We start from the raw sequence: 17,285 nt of genomic DNA, 5'->3' as shown, positions 1-17,285 counted from the left end.
AAAACAACTAATCCGTGTCTAATATTTAATAATTACTAAGAACAATACGTTTAGAGATATATGTCGATATATGAAACAGATACTTATGAGAAGATTATTTCTCTTATATTTATGACCGGGTTATGTCAAACATGTAATGTTCTACATATCTAGACAAAGTAACTTTGCAAATTTTGTTCAGTTACTTTTATATGTTTATTTTTACATTGTAAAAAAACATGTAATGATCCAATAAAGAACTAGTCATAGTTTACATATCTGCAGTTACTCCTGACAGCCAATGGCTTGGCAGCAAGAAAGCTGTTCTTTTTTTAATGGGGTTGTCCGTTCATTACGTAACATTATTTTCATATTTTTCAAATACGAATCCGGTCACCAGTAATGTTAGGTAATAGTGCTGCACATACCTACCCCAACTGGTGTAACGAGTATCTTCGATCATCCTCCTTTCTTTTACAGAAATAATGCACAACATTTAATATTAAACAACAGTGATACAAATATCCTAGCATTACTTAACATGTTTGTATACACCCCACTCCCTTCTACTGCACCGACGAACGATTATCTTCAAACCTGCCCACTCTTAAAAACACTAGTAAAAATATCCATCGTAACCTAAACTAAATGTGTAAACTAGGGCATAGGTTCTCTGGGTGTTCCACTTGGGAGGTCACTTCTTTACTTCAAGGTTTGAATTTTTTTCGCTGTATCTGACCAAGACTTTTATGTAGTTCTACATTCTCAGCCCCCCTCCTTTTGTAGTAATGTTCATCATATCAATTGTTAATTACTCTGTTTTGAGTTAGCAGTAGCTTCTTTACAGACTTATATAAAGTAATTTATGGAGAGTATGAAGTAAAACATTAGAACTGGTTTCCTAAATGGTTTCCTAAACGACAAAATTTTGAATGACTGGAAAAAATATTTCAAAGCTACTTTGCGATCACATGAAATATAGGTTAACAACTATTATTTTGATTATTTAAAATTTATCTTATATACTAGTAATTTTTCATCAATTAACAGGACTTATTATACTGGAATTACGAATGCAGATATTTAGTCTTACAGATAAAAAATAATATTTTTTATTTAGTTCACTTGTGAACTAAAAGTATAGTATACAAGATAAATTTTAAATAACGATAGAAAACACAAAGGCATAATAATTAATTATTATTTTGATTATTTCACGATAAGATTTGTATCGTTTTTTAAGAAAATATAATAGTAAGTGAAATTTATTAAAGTCTGAATATTTTTTCATACACCTTTAGATTTTAGAATTCGGCTTTAGGTTTGTTATGATAACAAATCCATTATTAGGTTAATTTAGAACCTGTTGTATTTATTAAATTTATAATAAAAGAAAATAATAATAATGTGATCACGTATATAGTACATACAGTAGTATGTTTATCATACGATATCAATAACATGACTTTAACAATAACAAATCTTATGTATTAAGAGATGTACAGTACACATTAAAATGAAAATGTGGAATGCGTACTGTACATGATAATATTAATTTACTGACAGCACTAATAAGGGGTCAACGCCTTATCCTGCTCTCTTCTCTGATTAGGATATCGGTTCGGATATGCATCCATATCAATGTTTTTTTTACCCAAGATCATGTCAAAAAATGTTTCAAAAATCGAAATCTAATTTACTGCGTAAATATAAACAATTTATATTACAATATAAGTAATAAACATTATTTTTTTACCTTAAGTCCAGCTATCTTCCAAATGTAAGATTCCCTTTCTTCCTCTGATAAAGAAAAAATAATAATTTATGTATAAATAAAAACTATAAATACATATATATTATTAAATAAACAATAAGGTTCATTTTCCAAATAAAGTCTACTTTATGTTTTAACACGTTTTATATTTTTTGTAATAATACGTTTTGGGGAAGATATGTAATGGACCTTAACTGGAACAGAGGGTTCCAAATAAAGCCCATTAGTAGTTAATGTCAAATAATAACTCTGTGTAAAGAAATAAAGTAAGCTAAAAACTAAGATCTATTTTAATTACAATAAATGTATTTAAAGGCAATAAAATACAAGAAATAGATTAAACATTACATTCTGGTGAAATAAAACTGAATATTTTTTAATCTGTAAGTCCAACGCACAGTTCATGAACATTACTTGAACACTGTACACAGAGTCTCATGTCAGCAATTCGATTTGCCCTACATAAATAACAACCAACTTTTTTGTTTGTTTAACACTAGCTCCAGATAAAAGATCAACCACGGGTTCTGCAAAATTCAACTTTCAACCTTTCAATTTTTCAAAATGATAAATCTATTTGAAGAAAATTGCTATGGTAATTCATCTTTTCTAAGTAATCTCAACCTCTCTTCCAGGTAGAAGATTATCCTTTCATTCAGTATTCAATCTTTTCTCTTTAAAAATAGGCTTTTGGCGGTATTACTTGAGTCAGGCCCTTTCCATAGAAGAAAATAGACACGTTTTAACCGTGTTCAGGTGCAACAAGATACACTTTTTTCCTACATTTCTGGCATACTAACTTTGTTGTTCATGAAAACCAAGTCTACTGCCTTTCTTGTTTACATTGTACATTAGATGGAGCTTTTCGAAAATATCAAACCGGGACAATAGATTTTTCTGCTTATCAAAACAGTCGCACAACACATTTATTGATCTTTGCATTAGGATCTTTGCATCTTACCCAGGATTATACTTAGAACCTTTCTTCTAGCAACTTCCAAATGATTATTATTATTATTATTATTATTAATATATACATCATCGTATATTACAGAATGTTCATGTGTTCATGAAGCATACAATAACAAAACACATACAAAAATTTAATGAACCGAATAAGGCTCGTGTGCCTTATTTAGAGCTTTTGTTAATTCGCGCTTTCTACCAGTGTTTTATTAACATATAAATAAATGCACATTAACTAAAAAATATCAGTGTCTATATCTAATTCTACTCATCACATACTTTTAATATGACAGCTAACATGTTCATGTACCGTACATCAAGTTCCAAAAAATGTAAAACATTTATCCAAATACTTCGAAACAGTAAAAACAACAGGTTCTGTCATTGATTACACTTCAATTATATCAAACCAGGCGAAATCGTCTTCCTCGATTGTACTTTTTGATATAGCTGCTAAAGGGCGGGTGCTGTCAGAGACAAAAATCTTTTGGAAATGTCTACGTTTTCTTTATAAAAAGAAAAGTTCTCTGTATTTATAACTGTATCTTATTTGTTGAATGTACAGCACCTTAAATTTAATTATTTATATCAATTATTTTAATGCCCGAATGCATAGTTTCAAATACATCGTAAAATTTAATCTTAGTATCTTAGTATTTTAAAATGTTGCTCATATATGCGGATGAGTGCATAGCTTTTATACTCTAATTAGTTTTTTATTTTCTGATATATTAAGACTTTTCAATAGATATTTGAAATTTGTAATTACAGTATTTGTTGCAGTTTATAAACAATTTTTTTCAGAATAATTCATAAGGCTATCAATGCATAAATAAAATCAAAACTTTTTCGAAAATTTAAATCAAAATTAGTTCAGAAATTCGTGAAACGTGTTTATAAAATATATTTTTAAAAATGAGAATTTTATTTTAACATACATCTTTAATTAAACATAGTATTTATTTTCGTGTAATTGTAACAAATGAACCTCCATACAATTTAAGTACAATAAGTAAAGTATGAAAGAATTTTAACTTTGCTACTTTACTGTCCTAAATTGAACAACATAAAACTGTCGAAAAACGGACTAACGTAAAATTTAATATAAGCAACAAGTTAGAAGTAAACTGCAGATTCAAAAAATAAAAATGATAATAACTAATATAGTATAATTAATATCTTAAATAATATATCAGAAATATTTTAAAAGCCTTTCTCATTTACTTACCATTGCTACGGATAAAGAATGGAAACGTGCTCACAAACAAATAAACTTGAAAAAATGTGAAATTCATTTATTTATACCTAAATGTGCACTATATAAGCAGAAACGACTAAATTATAAGAGATATTGCAACTAGAATGTTTGCAGTTTCGATTTCGTAAAGTCTGCTTAACGTATTGTGAGACTATATTAATAATAGCTGTATAAGAGCACATATAGATCTCGTGATAGTGAAAACAAATCTAAAAGATTTTTTATTAGCAACTCCTAAAGTAATCACGAAAATAAACCACTTCACTTTTAAAGATTAAAACTGTACAGAAGACTTTTTCATTATTTTACATTTTATAAAATTGAAAACAAAATCAATACTAAAAATAATTTCAAATAATAGAAACAGAAAACGATCGTTAAAATCTAATTTATATAGTAGAAAGTCTATCCATTAGTGCTACAAACAGTTAATGCTGACACGCGATATTTCCTGCATATTTTGTTACTTTCATGCTTACGACAGATAACGTTTGTAAAGAAAAATAATCAATTTTAATTATTTAAATTATGTTTATTTTTATTCTGTCTGGCACAATTCTCTAAAGTGAGTGTGTATATATATATATATATATATATATATATATATAAAGAGACGAGTTGATAATAATAATAATAATAATAATAATAATAATAATCAGTGCAGAGCCCAAACAGTTAGGAGTTGAAAGTTGAAATTTGGTACACAGTTAGGGTACGTCACGAGGACGCACACTAAGAAGGGATTTTTCGAAATTCCTCCCCACGGAGGAGAGGGACAGGATTAAGGCTTAACACTTTCATCAACAATGGAAGTGTCAACAACGGAAATATCAACAATGGAAGTGTTAAGAGAAAGCGATGTGTAAGACGCAGATGCAGTTTTTTGCTTTTCCGGGAAATCGAACATATTTTTAGACCCATCTAAAAAATCTGTGATTAGTCTGGAAACAGGGAGGACCCAATTCTTGCATTCTGTGAAAAAGGGTAAGGTTGATTATAACGTAATAATCTTAATTTTCTCTAAAACGGTTAGGAGTTAAAAGTTGAAATTCGGTACACAGGGTACCAAATTGTTAAGTAACAATGGAAGTGTTAAACAACAATGGAGAACGAGAGAAAGCGACATGCAAGATTTACGGGCGCTGGTGGAAAAAAAAGAAAAAGAGTAATATGTTAGAATATATTCGATTTTCAAATTTAAACAGATTAGTTCGGTTTTTCTCGACTTTTCTTCTTTAGAACATTCGATGAAAATCGAACGATATAATCAGAACACGTCGTGAAAATCGAACAATATTAGAACATTCGATTTTCAAATTCGACCTTTCTTTAGAAATACTTAGTTTGTTGATGAAATTACTCTTTTTCTTTTGTGACTATAACGTAATAATCTTAATCTTCGCTATCGTTACTTTTGCCCGAGCAACGCCGGGCCTACCTGCTAGTATATATATATATATATATGAAGCCGCGCATTTTTAAGGGGATTGTAAAAATTAATGTAATTCGTTTTTTCGAAAATGTAAACATCCTGGATAGAAAAAACGGAGAATCAGATGGGAGGTCACTGATTGTAATAAGAAGTCAGTGGAAAAGTATGCTGTCAAGAATGCTTGATCATGGTCAAGAAACATATAACTGGTTTCACAGATCTGCTTTGCGCTGTGATTCTTATATGAAGCTATACAAATTGATAAATGATGGCAAGAAACTCCTGAAAATTCTTCCTCTCTCCTACACGATGGCTAGCAAAAATCAACTGCGTAAAGAGAATCCTACATCAATGGGATACTTTACAATTGCATTTTATAATGGTTTCTTTCAACTGTGACAGATATTATGCAAGAGAACTATCTGCTATGTATTCTGATGCTGTGAACAAATTGTATTTAATATTCATGGAGCCGGTACTGAGTGAGTTTGAAAAAATAAATTTACTTTTCCAAAAGGAAATGGCTGATAGCTGCGGTGTATTAGAAGATTTACGCGACTTTGTTATATCGTTGTTGAGAAGAATTTCTTCCCCATCTTATGCAAATGTTGAAAGTATCTTAAACAACGTTGAAGAAGAGGATTACGTTTCATACGAAAATTCTGATTTCGGTTATGAATTTTTCAATTTATTAGTGGAGACTTAGCTTTGGGAAAGATTTCTCCAGAACAAGGGCATTACATACAACAGTGTTGTTTCCAATTCTTAATAAGAGCATGTAAGGAACTATTAAATCGTATTCCAAGAAATATGGAGATTCTTCTGAAGATTCGTAACTTTTCTCCTAAGATGTGCTTGTCTCACACACGCCCACCATTTTCTTCTCTACCATTAGAAATATCTGAGAGATCTCAGATTGGTGAAATAGAAAATCAGTGGCGTTCTCTGCTAACGATCAACTGGGAAAATGTTTTTCCTGATGGCATACCGACAGATGGAACAGATTTCTGGTGCAAAGCTATAACTATTAAAAATTCGGCTGGTGATTTTATTTTGAAAGGATTGTCTCAATTTGCATTGACTATGTTCAGTTTGCCAATTAGCAATGCTACTGTTGAAAGACTGTTTTCAAGACTAACTGCAACAAAAACAAAACTCCGAAACAGAATGGAACTAGAACTTCTTTCTTCAATTCTCCGGGTTAAAATGATGTTTGAAGACAGAAATATGTGCTGTTATAACTTCATACCATCAGCAAAAACGCTCACATTTAATTCGTCAATATATCACAAAGAATCATCTGAAAAGGAAGATGAGGAAACTGATGAGATTTTTTCTGTAATACAATTTTAAATAGATGAATAATAAATTATTTTGTACTTATTATTATTTTTTTATTTATCAAAAACACGTTGTGGCCAAATAAGCCTTTTTCAAGTATCTTCAAACAAACAACAAATAAAGCAAAACAGTAAGGCCAAGAACACATATGCGTAAAATTGTGTGGCAGAAAACTGAATCAGAAATCAGCTTTCAGTTCAGTTTGTTTTACGTTTTTATGCCAGAACACACACGTAAAAATTCTGGTCGAATAGGAAACACCATTGCCACTAACACTGCTAATTTTATTTTTTTTCCCCCTCTCATATATCTATCAATATGCGCCTATTTTTAATTCTTTTTTTTAAACGAAAATATGCTACTCACAAATTTATCTGTACTTTTACTTCGTTTTCTTGTTTTTTCCCGCTTGACTTCTTGATTCTACTTCTGTTTTAAAACGTTCCTTTCTCTAATTTAACGATTTCTCTACATTTTTAGTAGACGTTTCCTTTTTTTTTAGGTATTCCTTTCTTTCGTTTGCTGGATTATATGTAAACATTTTACTTTTATTTAGGTTATGTTAGAACGTGGGTCCCTACTGCTCCCGAATCCAGCAAACAGAAGAAAGAGATACCTAAAAAAAAGGAAACATCTACTAAATGTAGTGAATAGGCCCAGTGTTGCTCGGGCAAAAGTAACGAAGATTAAGATTACTACATTATAGCCAATCTCACCTTTTTTCACAGAATGCAAGAATTAGGTTTCCCTGTTTCCAGAGATATTAGAGAATTTTTCGATGACTCTGAAAATATGTTCGATTTCCCGCAAAAACGCATCTGCGCCTGTAAATATTGCACGTCGCTTTCTCTTAACACTTTTATTGTTAACATTTCTTTTGATTCATATCAGGACTCTGTGAAGGCCAATCAATTACATTAATTTTTTTCAGAAAACCAATTTTTAGTTGACTGATGCATGAATGGCAGCATAATCCTGTTGGAATTGCCGATTTTCTCTCCCAATACGTGATCCAAAAGTTATTAAATTTTGATACTGTTGGAATCAACGATCGAAATTATTGTCAAATGTTGTACGTCATCGTTACGTACAACGAAATGTGTCGCGATTTATAAACATTCTTTCGTTACGTAATAAAAGGTTGGTGACACTGTTGACCCCTCGGGGACAGTGACGTCCTTTCACACTCCCCTTTCTGGCGCTGACCTTCCGTGAGTCAAGACAGTGTAATCTTTGTGTATTCTTTGTTGTATAACCAGTTACGCGAGTCTAACTAGTTTTTACTAATCTCTCCGACAGTCTCTAAACTAGTCTAACAGATACAACAGTTCTTGATACAGTGTAAACAGAGAGGCCTTAAAACTGAAAACAAAAGTAGCAGTCACTATGTTTCTAAGTTCAAAAAATGAATCGCCGCGCCTGCGAATGACTCGCTTTGATTTAGAGAAAATTGATGCAGATACACCGAATGTCCATATATATTACAAACTTATTTCATTAGTAAAACTGCATAGTTGCAAAATAATTCATTTTTATTGTTTGGGCTACAAACAGTCCAAATCCGCTACTTTTGGAGCACAACCACGCTACTTTTTAACCTTCAGATCTGGCAACTATGCCCAAGAACGAATTCCCAATGTTCAGGGACTAGTCCACTCAAAGTGCGGGGACGAAGTCCGCTCGGCCACTGGTGGGCCCCGTTAGAGAAACACTATTCAAAAGTAGCAGAGGAGAGTCTAATGATGAAGATAGTTTCTTATCGTTGACCGGACACTGCATCTTATGTCAAGTTCTCGAACTGGAAAAGATGTCCGGTGAATGCAGGTCGGAATTTCCGAACTTTTTCCCCACAAAGGTCTATAAATTTTGGATGATATATCGGCAAACGAGAAAGAAGTAACCTTGCGGGAAACACCCAAGCGAGGGGCCTGGTCTCGCGGGATGCCATGGTAAAGAACGTAGTGTCCTTGTGGCCTCGGTTTAAATATCTTGTGGACTCGAAAATCGTTAATTTACTGGTTATTAATTTTCTTTTCTAGATCCAAAACGGGTCTTTTTCTGTTTCCAGGTACATTATGCTTAATATTTAAAGTCATTTGCGTGCTGCTATTTTCTGTTAATCTTACCGAAGAGTGCAAATTCTTCGCTCCTACATATAGCAAAAAGCAAGTGATTTCACACAGATTGTTTCGCTTTCAAAATCTTTTATTTTCTCATTTCTATAGAATATTATATCTAACTGTATAATTACTTCTAGCTATTTCTACAGATTTCTATTTGTGTATATGATTTTTCTACACATTTCTAGAAATCATTCTATCGATGTTAACTATTTAAAATAAACAAAACCCATTTGATGTAAATTCCAGTAATTGTATATGTAAGTATGTTTAATTACAAGTTTAATTCAAGTAAAGAAAGACGAAGTAGTGTTTATACATCTCGATAAACAAATCACGTTGGAAGAAAGTATATATTCATCATCTCATTTCATTCAAATTACAGTAAAGTGGTTTAGGTGCAAATTGTATTAATAGAAATAGTAAATATATATATGTTGTGGATTAAGTAATTAATAGCGCATTATTTATAGTGCCCGTATGATGACATTTAGAATTACCTAAAGTTTTTTTATTGTAGTATTTTCATCTATTAAATTTGCAACCAATTTTGCAGCAGCATCGACTATAACCTTGGCCTCCAGAAATTTATGTCATTTTCGCACAGGTAACTAGGGTGCAACAGGAATAAAGTTCTCTTTAAAAACACTAAATTGGCTTCTGAAATATCATATGTATAATATGATATATTTGATACCCAGTTTGTAAAGGTTTTTATCCTCAACCGCAACAACGACACCGAAAATTGTTTTGCCATCATTGCGAACAAGATCTACACCTGGTCCACGAATCTGTACTGTATCATGAACACTAGCTGCTGGGTATTTGAAATTCAAAGTATATATCATTTCTTCTGCATGCTTTTTAAAATTAGAGAAAGCCATTTCTCATGTTTAACAAATTTATTTTTTCTTGTATTTTTGGATTAACTGTTTAAATAATTTCTTTCTTATTCACTGACTCTTTAATATTAATGACATCCTAGTTTTTTGAAATCATCATGGTTAGATCTTTTTCACGTGAAGACAATAATGATCTTTGAATTTCATCAGTTATATTGCTGTGAGGATGGCATTATCAAATAATCTTTTATAATGTTTTCTAGGACAGTACCTGATCCTTCAGAGTTTGCGCAACTTTGGCTTACTTCGTCATTAGTTTTAAACAGAGTTTCTAGATCTTTCTCCTTATTAACCTTGGTCAACGTTAATAAGGAGGAAGATCTAACCCAACGATTCGCTAGGTATAAAATTCTTTAGTCCAACGTTTAACTTTGTTTCAAACATGGCCTCATAGGAACTGCAGTTTATACCAGTTAATTTTTTTATCAGTTCTACAAAATGTAATCCTTTCTGACAATTTGTTAGTCTTGTTAGTTTCCAACCAAGAACTAAGCATATTTTCTATGTCTTGATTACATCTTTCTACTGAATCCTGACTTTGAGTGCCTGAGTTTTCCATGCCCCATTTTTAACTCAGGCCACACACTACACATTTCTTTTATGACATTATTAGCTAATTCTTTGCCTTTATCGGTTTGTTGAATACTTGGTGCACCGAAAATTGTAAACATATCTAAAAGAACATATGCTACATCTTCAGTCATTTAAAACAGCACGTTAATTCTGTACAAATAGTGATTAAAATTATTAAATATTCCAAGATGATAAGAATTAAAACATTGAAAAATATAAAAACAGAATTCAGAAACGAGCTGAGTAATTTTATTACAAAAAAATAAATTCTAAATTTCGAGGATTGAGTTCAGTTTCTAAAAATAATATAATTGTCAGTAAGAATTTTAAAATTTTCATTAAATCTGACCTCACCTGAGATAAGACACGAACCCTATTCTATCGCCAAGATATCTACCTGCTAACACAAAAATCGAATAGCATCAATGCCTTTTATATTAATAGAAGTTGCCATGACGAATTTTGTTTATTCCATTTTGAGATATTATTATTTATTTTTAACTTTTTCTGACCTTTGGGCACAAACCGTTCGAGCACGTTACATAGCGTTACAAAGAAAACGGGTATTTGGGCCCTGGGAAAAAAAATAATTTTTTTTGAATTTTCGGATGTCTTCTGAGTCTCCAAATTTTCTGAAAAATTTTTACCTGCGCAAAAAAATATTATTGCGATTTTAATTAACCTTTTAATGATGCGCGATAAACGTTTAATTATTTTTTTATGGAATTTCATTCATCCTTCTAAAGTTCTAGTGCACCGATTTTACTTTGGTAAAGTTATTTAAAGCTATTTTCTGATGTCAAAAACAACATCCAATAGTTTTTTATTTTTTTAATTAATATATTTCATTATATATACGTTTAATTAAGTCGGGTGGGGTTGGGAATTTCAATTAAAATCGTAATTTAAAAAAAATATTTAGAAATATACCGCCATCTAGTATTCACGCTACTTTTTATCCTTCTCCTTCTGAGAGATTCATGAGAATATCCCGGGGAAAGCTGACACCAGCTGTTCTCAAGGTCATCCAGCTGTGTAAACAATGACTCATAGGTGTCAGATTTCAGGGGAAGGCCAGACAAAGGAAATTGTACTTTGAAGCTTTTTCTTCAAAATTAACACATTTCTTTAATTTTTTTTTGTTTTTATGTTCAATTACATTAAAATTAATAATTAAATTTAAAAAGTAGGAAAAAAGGGGTTAAATACACATTTTTCAAGAATTATTTCGATCTGCAATGAAAGCTGTAAAACGTGTAAATGGAAGGGAAGTAGCTTCTTCCTAAAACATTAATACTTGATCTACTTGTTTCTAAACAGCAGATGAACTACTTTCAGTGTGGTAATTTATCCATTTAATTCAAACCTATAAATACATGTTCTTAATTATAAAAATTGATTGGAATTCGTTTATTTTTTCAGATTATCGAGGGTGAAACTGTGAAATGTCGAAGAATTTCTAAAATTATTAGATGAATTTTGACATATTTAATTTCATTCAGAAAATAACGTTTGACGTCATTATCGTATTTTATAACATACAGAGTTTTTTATTTGCAGATTCACTATCAACCATTACAAGGCACAGCTGTGTAATAAATGACAAATTGTTTTCTGGAAAACACAAGGCGAGTCGAAGAATGCATTCGGCTTCTGTTTACGGAATATTAAATTGAAGCAGTGGCAAGAAATGATACGAGAAAATGACTCAGATGACAACGCATTTCGTGCAAATGAAAGAAAAGAGGAAATTGAATGAAGATACTTTAAAATTATTATTGGAAAATTTTTGCAAAACATTCTTTCTATTGATTGTCTCCGGAACAATATATTTATATGTATAATTTATATAATTTTTGATTGTATGTATGCTCGTTAATAATAACTGTAAACGCTGGGAAGCAGTTCGTTTACATGGTGTGACCCGTGAATTTTAGTTTAAAGAAAACTCGTGAGAAAAATGCAATTACTTTTCTATCAGCAAACACAAGTTTTAAGACAATACTTGACAAAGTAGTGCACCTTGAGTTTACATTTATATATATTGGATTGAAATAATAAATCGAGTTTTGATATTTCTATTTATAATTTTCAGATTTCTCTGGTAATGACACGAGGAATGGGAAATATCAATGTGGCAGCTGCAAGAAAGAAATCACTTCGAAGTACAGTTTAAAATATCATCAAATGATTCACACCGGCGAAGGGCTCTTATCTTGCCAATATTGTTACTGTAAGTTCAATCATTCCGGCCATTTAAGTGACCACGTCAGGATTCATACCGGAGAGAAACCATTTACTTGTGTTCATTGCAACCGAAGTTTTACACGAAAACAGACTCTTGTGTATCATCTCAGAACTCACACAGGGGAGAAGCCTTTCACTTGTGACCATTGAAAGCGAAATTTTACACTAAAACATAATCTAATTCGACATCTTCGTTTACACACCAGAAAGTAGCTATTCTCATATAATTATTACTTACAAAAGTTCCGTTTTAAAGCTAATTTAAATAATCATATTAATAAGCATCACAATAATAAGGATTTAAAATGATATTTTCTATGAAGGAAACAGAAAAACAAAAATGGATGAAAATGATTGCGTTGTTGCATTTGTTAGGAAAAATATTCAATATAATGTAAACACGCGTATTAAACTTAAAAACAGTATATTTTGAAGTTTTATTTTTTTGTTTTGTAATTTTTGTATTGTATTTAAAACGTTTCATTTCGTGGATTTGAACAACATGTGTTGTAAAATTATTTCTAATAAATGGAAGTTTAATTAAAATAGTAAAAGTACAACATTTGAATGAACTTTGTGAACTTTTTCACTGATTTTTTCCATTCTCGCCATTATTTTTCAATTGATTTGTAGGTATTGAAAACTGACGAAGGCAACGGAGAGCTTTCGTTATGTCTCCGGTTAAGTATAAAAAATTATTTTATAAAAATACAGCCAATATACAGGTGTGGCAGAGTAACTTGCTTAGATCTAATTATTGATATTAGCAATTACGGACAGACGTACAATTGTTTTTTGAAAGTCTTTTTGACTGTAGTCTGAATTTAATCCTAAAAAGAAAACAGAATCTTAACAAAATAACATGAAGTAATTTAATAACACCGTTAACAATAAATAACACGTTTCTGGTGTTTATATTATACAACGCTAAAAGCAAATTAGAAAATAACAGCACGTGGAAAATGTAGGCCTATCTCGTCTTTATAAACAGCAATATCAATTGAAAAAATAATTGCGAAAAGATTATTCTCTTAATAATTTAAACTCGTAGTTAGAACTCTATATTATTAGCAATTATCTTAAGATGCTAATTACACTGCTAAGTTTATTATAAATAGTGTCTCTGCAATTTGTAATTGCACTTGAATGGACTTTCATCTGAATGCACTTTCAGGTGCCGTGTTAAATGGGTCTTATCCGAATAGCTTCTTTCTTTCTTTTATTTCATGTGAAGATACCAGCACTTGTAGACTCCTATCCGAATAGCTTCTTTGGCAGAATTTGCATTTAAACGGCTTCTCACCCGCGAGAATCCGCATGTGTTTCTGTAAATGTTGGTTTTTCCAAAATGTTTTATCGTATTTCGTGCAATGATGTTTTTTTATCCTTTAAAAATTTCCGTTGAGTAAAAATAAGTAATTAGTAAAAATTTAAATATAAATTAATCATGGTAATTTAATTGATTATCATATATTAAAATAATACGGCAAAATCTATAATATGTACTCTAGGTACGATAAGAGATAAGAATTGAAAATTTCCTTTGAGGAATTAAAAAAAAAAAAACTGCCAAATGAAAAGTGTTTCACAAAATAACGGTTTTAGTCACCATTTCTGATTTTAATTAATTTAACTTAAATAGTAAATGTTTAAATTTAATGTAGAATCTTTGCCGAAAATAAAAACAAGCACAGAAATAATACTTTATAATTTTATTGTTGTTTGAGAGTGATGAAATGCGAATGTATTTGAACACAATAATAATTCGAAACATAAAAGTATAATTTTATTTTATTTCGATTTTCTCATGTGACTTTTGGCTGGTTTGAGATATTTTAGCTGTCATATTCATATTATTCTTCATATTTTCAAATGTATAATAAAAAGTTCTTTTAAAATAATATTTTATTCATTTTGCCATTTTACTCTCTTCAAGTAGCAAACAAGTTTTGGTTTCATCATTTTTGTATTCTTGTAGACGTTCATTTTGAAGTCTTCCTATGAAGGGTTTGTTTCTATATTAATTTATAATTTATACTTTAATTTGTTTCTAAATTAAATTATAAAATTAATACGTAATAGTTTAGGAATAAAAAATAACAAATTATTTAATTAAAATAAATGAAATCAAAATGATATAAGCGTATTTAAATGTAAAGAATTTAAGGAAGATATTCGTAAATCAAAAAGTATTTAAATGCTTTTAACATTAACAATAAAATATATTTAAGTCATTACTAAAGAACTACATATACTTCCATACTGATAATTAATCTTTCAATTGATAATTTTTATAAAAAAGATCCAAAGATTCCAATAAAATATTTTTCTGTTTTAATTTTAAAATATACAATAGAACAATAAGCAATTTTTAGCGATTACTGCCAGTTGTAATTTTTTTCGGCTATTGTTTAATGCTATATAATGACATAATTTTCTGGTAACCTCGATGATATTGTCTTGGTAATATTGATGATGTATTGTTTCATGTGAACAATCGTAAGTTAATTATATATTTGTTATATAACTAGGGCTATGTCCAAGTATCCAGAAATAATAGAGAGCAAAAAGTTTTTATAAAATTGTAATTGACATCAATGGAGGTGTTGCCTGTTAAAACTCTGCAGAAGAATCCAATGACTCATTCTGTTTCAAAAGATACCCTTTCACGTCATTATTTTTTATGTAGCTATATTAATGCCGAGTTGCGTGGCATAGTACATTACGTCGTTCGCTTTCTGCCCAGTCTTTCGTTCTGAGTATGCTTGCAAGTATGCCTACAACAAGAAAAAATGACTTTGAATTGAGTTGAAAATTTAAAAAACTGAATTTAGATCAAACTTCTAACTTAGAAGGTAATTTTTGGTTTTTTAAATAAAGTATAATACAAAATATTGTAAATTTTTATAAGATTTTAAAAAGCAAAGATGGTCAATACTCCGATCACTCAATCTAATTCTTATTTTAGTAATGAAAAGTCTTGCTACCGAGAATGCCTTTTCCGATTCAATTGATGTGATTGGAATCGTGTTTAATGCATTTAAGAAAAGACAAATATTATGTGTTTTTCACCTGTATCTTGAAAGATTTCTAGTTCGTTTTTGAGATTGTAGTACTGCTTTTGTTCCCTAGTATTCTTGATTTGTCTACCTCGACTACTTTAATAGAAACATCATAGCCCAATAATTCGGCAGTTCGTTTGTCTTTAATAATCAAATTATGAAGAAAAACTTTATACTCGCTGACGTCGTACTTGTTTGTATCCTTACCCAATTTGCACAACTTGGCGTTACGCAGTCATTGAAGCTACTGGGCATGGTTATGAATTAAGACAGCATAAGCACAATTATTCCAGATATTACTGGTAAAGAATTTTGAGAGTCCTGCCACAAATAAGCTACGTATTGATTATTGACCATTTGTGACGTGCCATAACGAGCAAAAATTAAAAAAAAAAAACTAATAAGTAGGTTTAAAATTAATAAATACAAATGTATTCTGACAGTTCATGAGTTAATTATACTTTCTATTTGCAAAATTTCCTCAACCTTAACGTAAAATAAGAAAAATGTGAATTTTTAAGAAATTTGCGGGATTTCCCAGGATAAGAAAAATTTTCCGGGATATTTCCCGGGTTAAAAAAACAACCAGGTTCTCGGGATCCCTGGATCCCGGAATCCAGTTTGAGAAACCCTAGTCACAATATCAGAATTTTCATATAAATCTTCAAATTCTTTATTAGTACTTATTCTCCACGCTCTCTTATACTAGCCCATATATTCTTCTCAAAATCTTCTTCTCAAATCGTCTCAACTGTTCTCCATGTTTACTTGTCAATGTCCGAGCCTCTGAGCCATACATGATTACTGGTCTTATAATAGTTTTATATATTCTAATCTTACTGTATCTTGATATTTCTTTAGATGTTAGAATTCGTCTTAAAGTATAATAGCTTCCATTTGCTGCCGTCACTCTTGCCTTAATTTCTTCATCGATTTCGTTCTTTTCTGTCATATGAGTTCCTAAGTATTGGAATTTATTCACCTGTTCAAGTTTATGGTCCTTTATATATAGAATTTGTCCACTTGGCCCCTGACAATCTTTTCTAATTAAGTTGATATATTTTGCTTTTTTATCATTAACTGTTAGGCCTTTATCTATTGCTATTTCATCCATTATTTTAAATGCCTCTTCGATTACCTCTTTAGATCTTCCCAATATAACTACATCTGCAAATGCTAAGCAGTGTAAATGTTTCTTAAAAATCGTTTCTCCTGCATCTACATCCATTTCCTAATATACTTTTTTCATTACCACTTCTAATACTAAATTAAATAAAACTTTTGTAAAAATTAAAAGAAACAGTCGTTTCTATAAATTATATAGACGATCGCCATTTTATTTTCTTTCTTGTTCTAGAACAAACTGTTGACGACTACACCTTTCTTTTGAGGCTATTTAGCCGTCCAGTTAGAAATTTTAGAAATTTTAATTGGATTATTTCTGTTTTTTAAGGAACTTTTTAACTGGACGGCTAAGTAGCCTCAAAAGAAAGGTCCAGTCGTCAACAGTTTGTTCTAGAACAAGAAAGAAAATAAAATGGCGATCGTCTATATAATTTATAGAAACGACTGTGTCTTTTAATTTATACAAAAATTCTATCACCCAACAGAAATTCAGTTAAATAAAACTG

At 30.5% G+C, this 17,285-nt stretch overlaps 1 protein-coding gene across 1 annotated transcript in view; it reads right to left on the bottom strand.

Annotated features, from left to right (window-relative positions):
* The window catches only part of LOC136970892 (glutamate receptor ionotropic, delta-2-like), a 35,495-nt gene extending 18,613 nt beyond the window's left edge, over positions 1-16,882 (bottom strand). Inside the window, exons 1-2 of the mRNA XM_067265395.1 lie at positions 16,495-16,882; positions 1,736-1,779 (exon numbers count right to left, since the gene is read on the bottom strand). Of these exons, the coding sequence (XP_067121496.1) occupies positions 1,736-1,779; positions 16,495-16,882 (432 nt within the window). The remainder of the gene's footprint in view (positions 1-1,735; positions 1,780-16,494) is intronic.
* Between the last annotated feature and the right edge of the window lie 403 nt (positions 16,883-17,285).

This window comes from Centruroides vittatus, unplaced genomic scaffold (assembly GCF_030686945.1).
Source record: "Centruroides vittatus isolate TY-2023 unplaced genomic scaffold, ASM3068694v2 contig_221, whole genome shotgun sequence".
Lineage (NCBI taxonomy): Eukaryota > Metazoa > Arthropoda > Arachnida > Scorpiones > Buthidae > Centruroides > Centruroides vittatus.
Note: the sequence above shows the minus strand (reverse complement) of the source record. Positions and strands in the feature narration are given on the sequence as shown.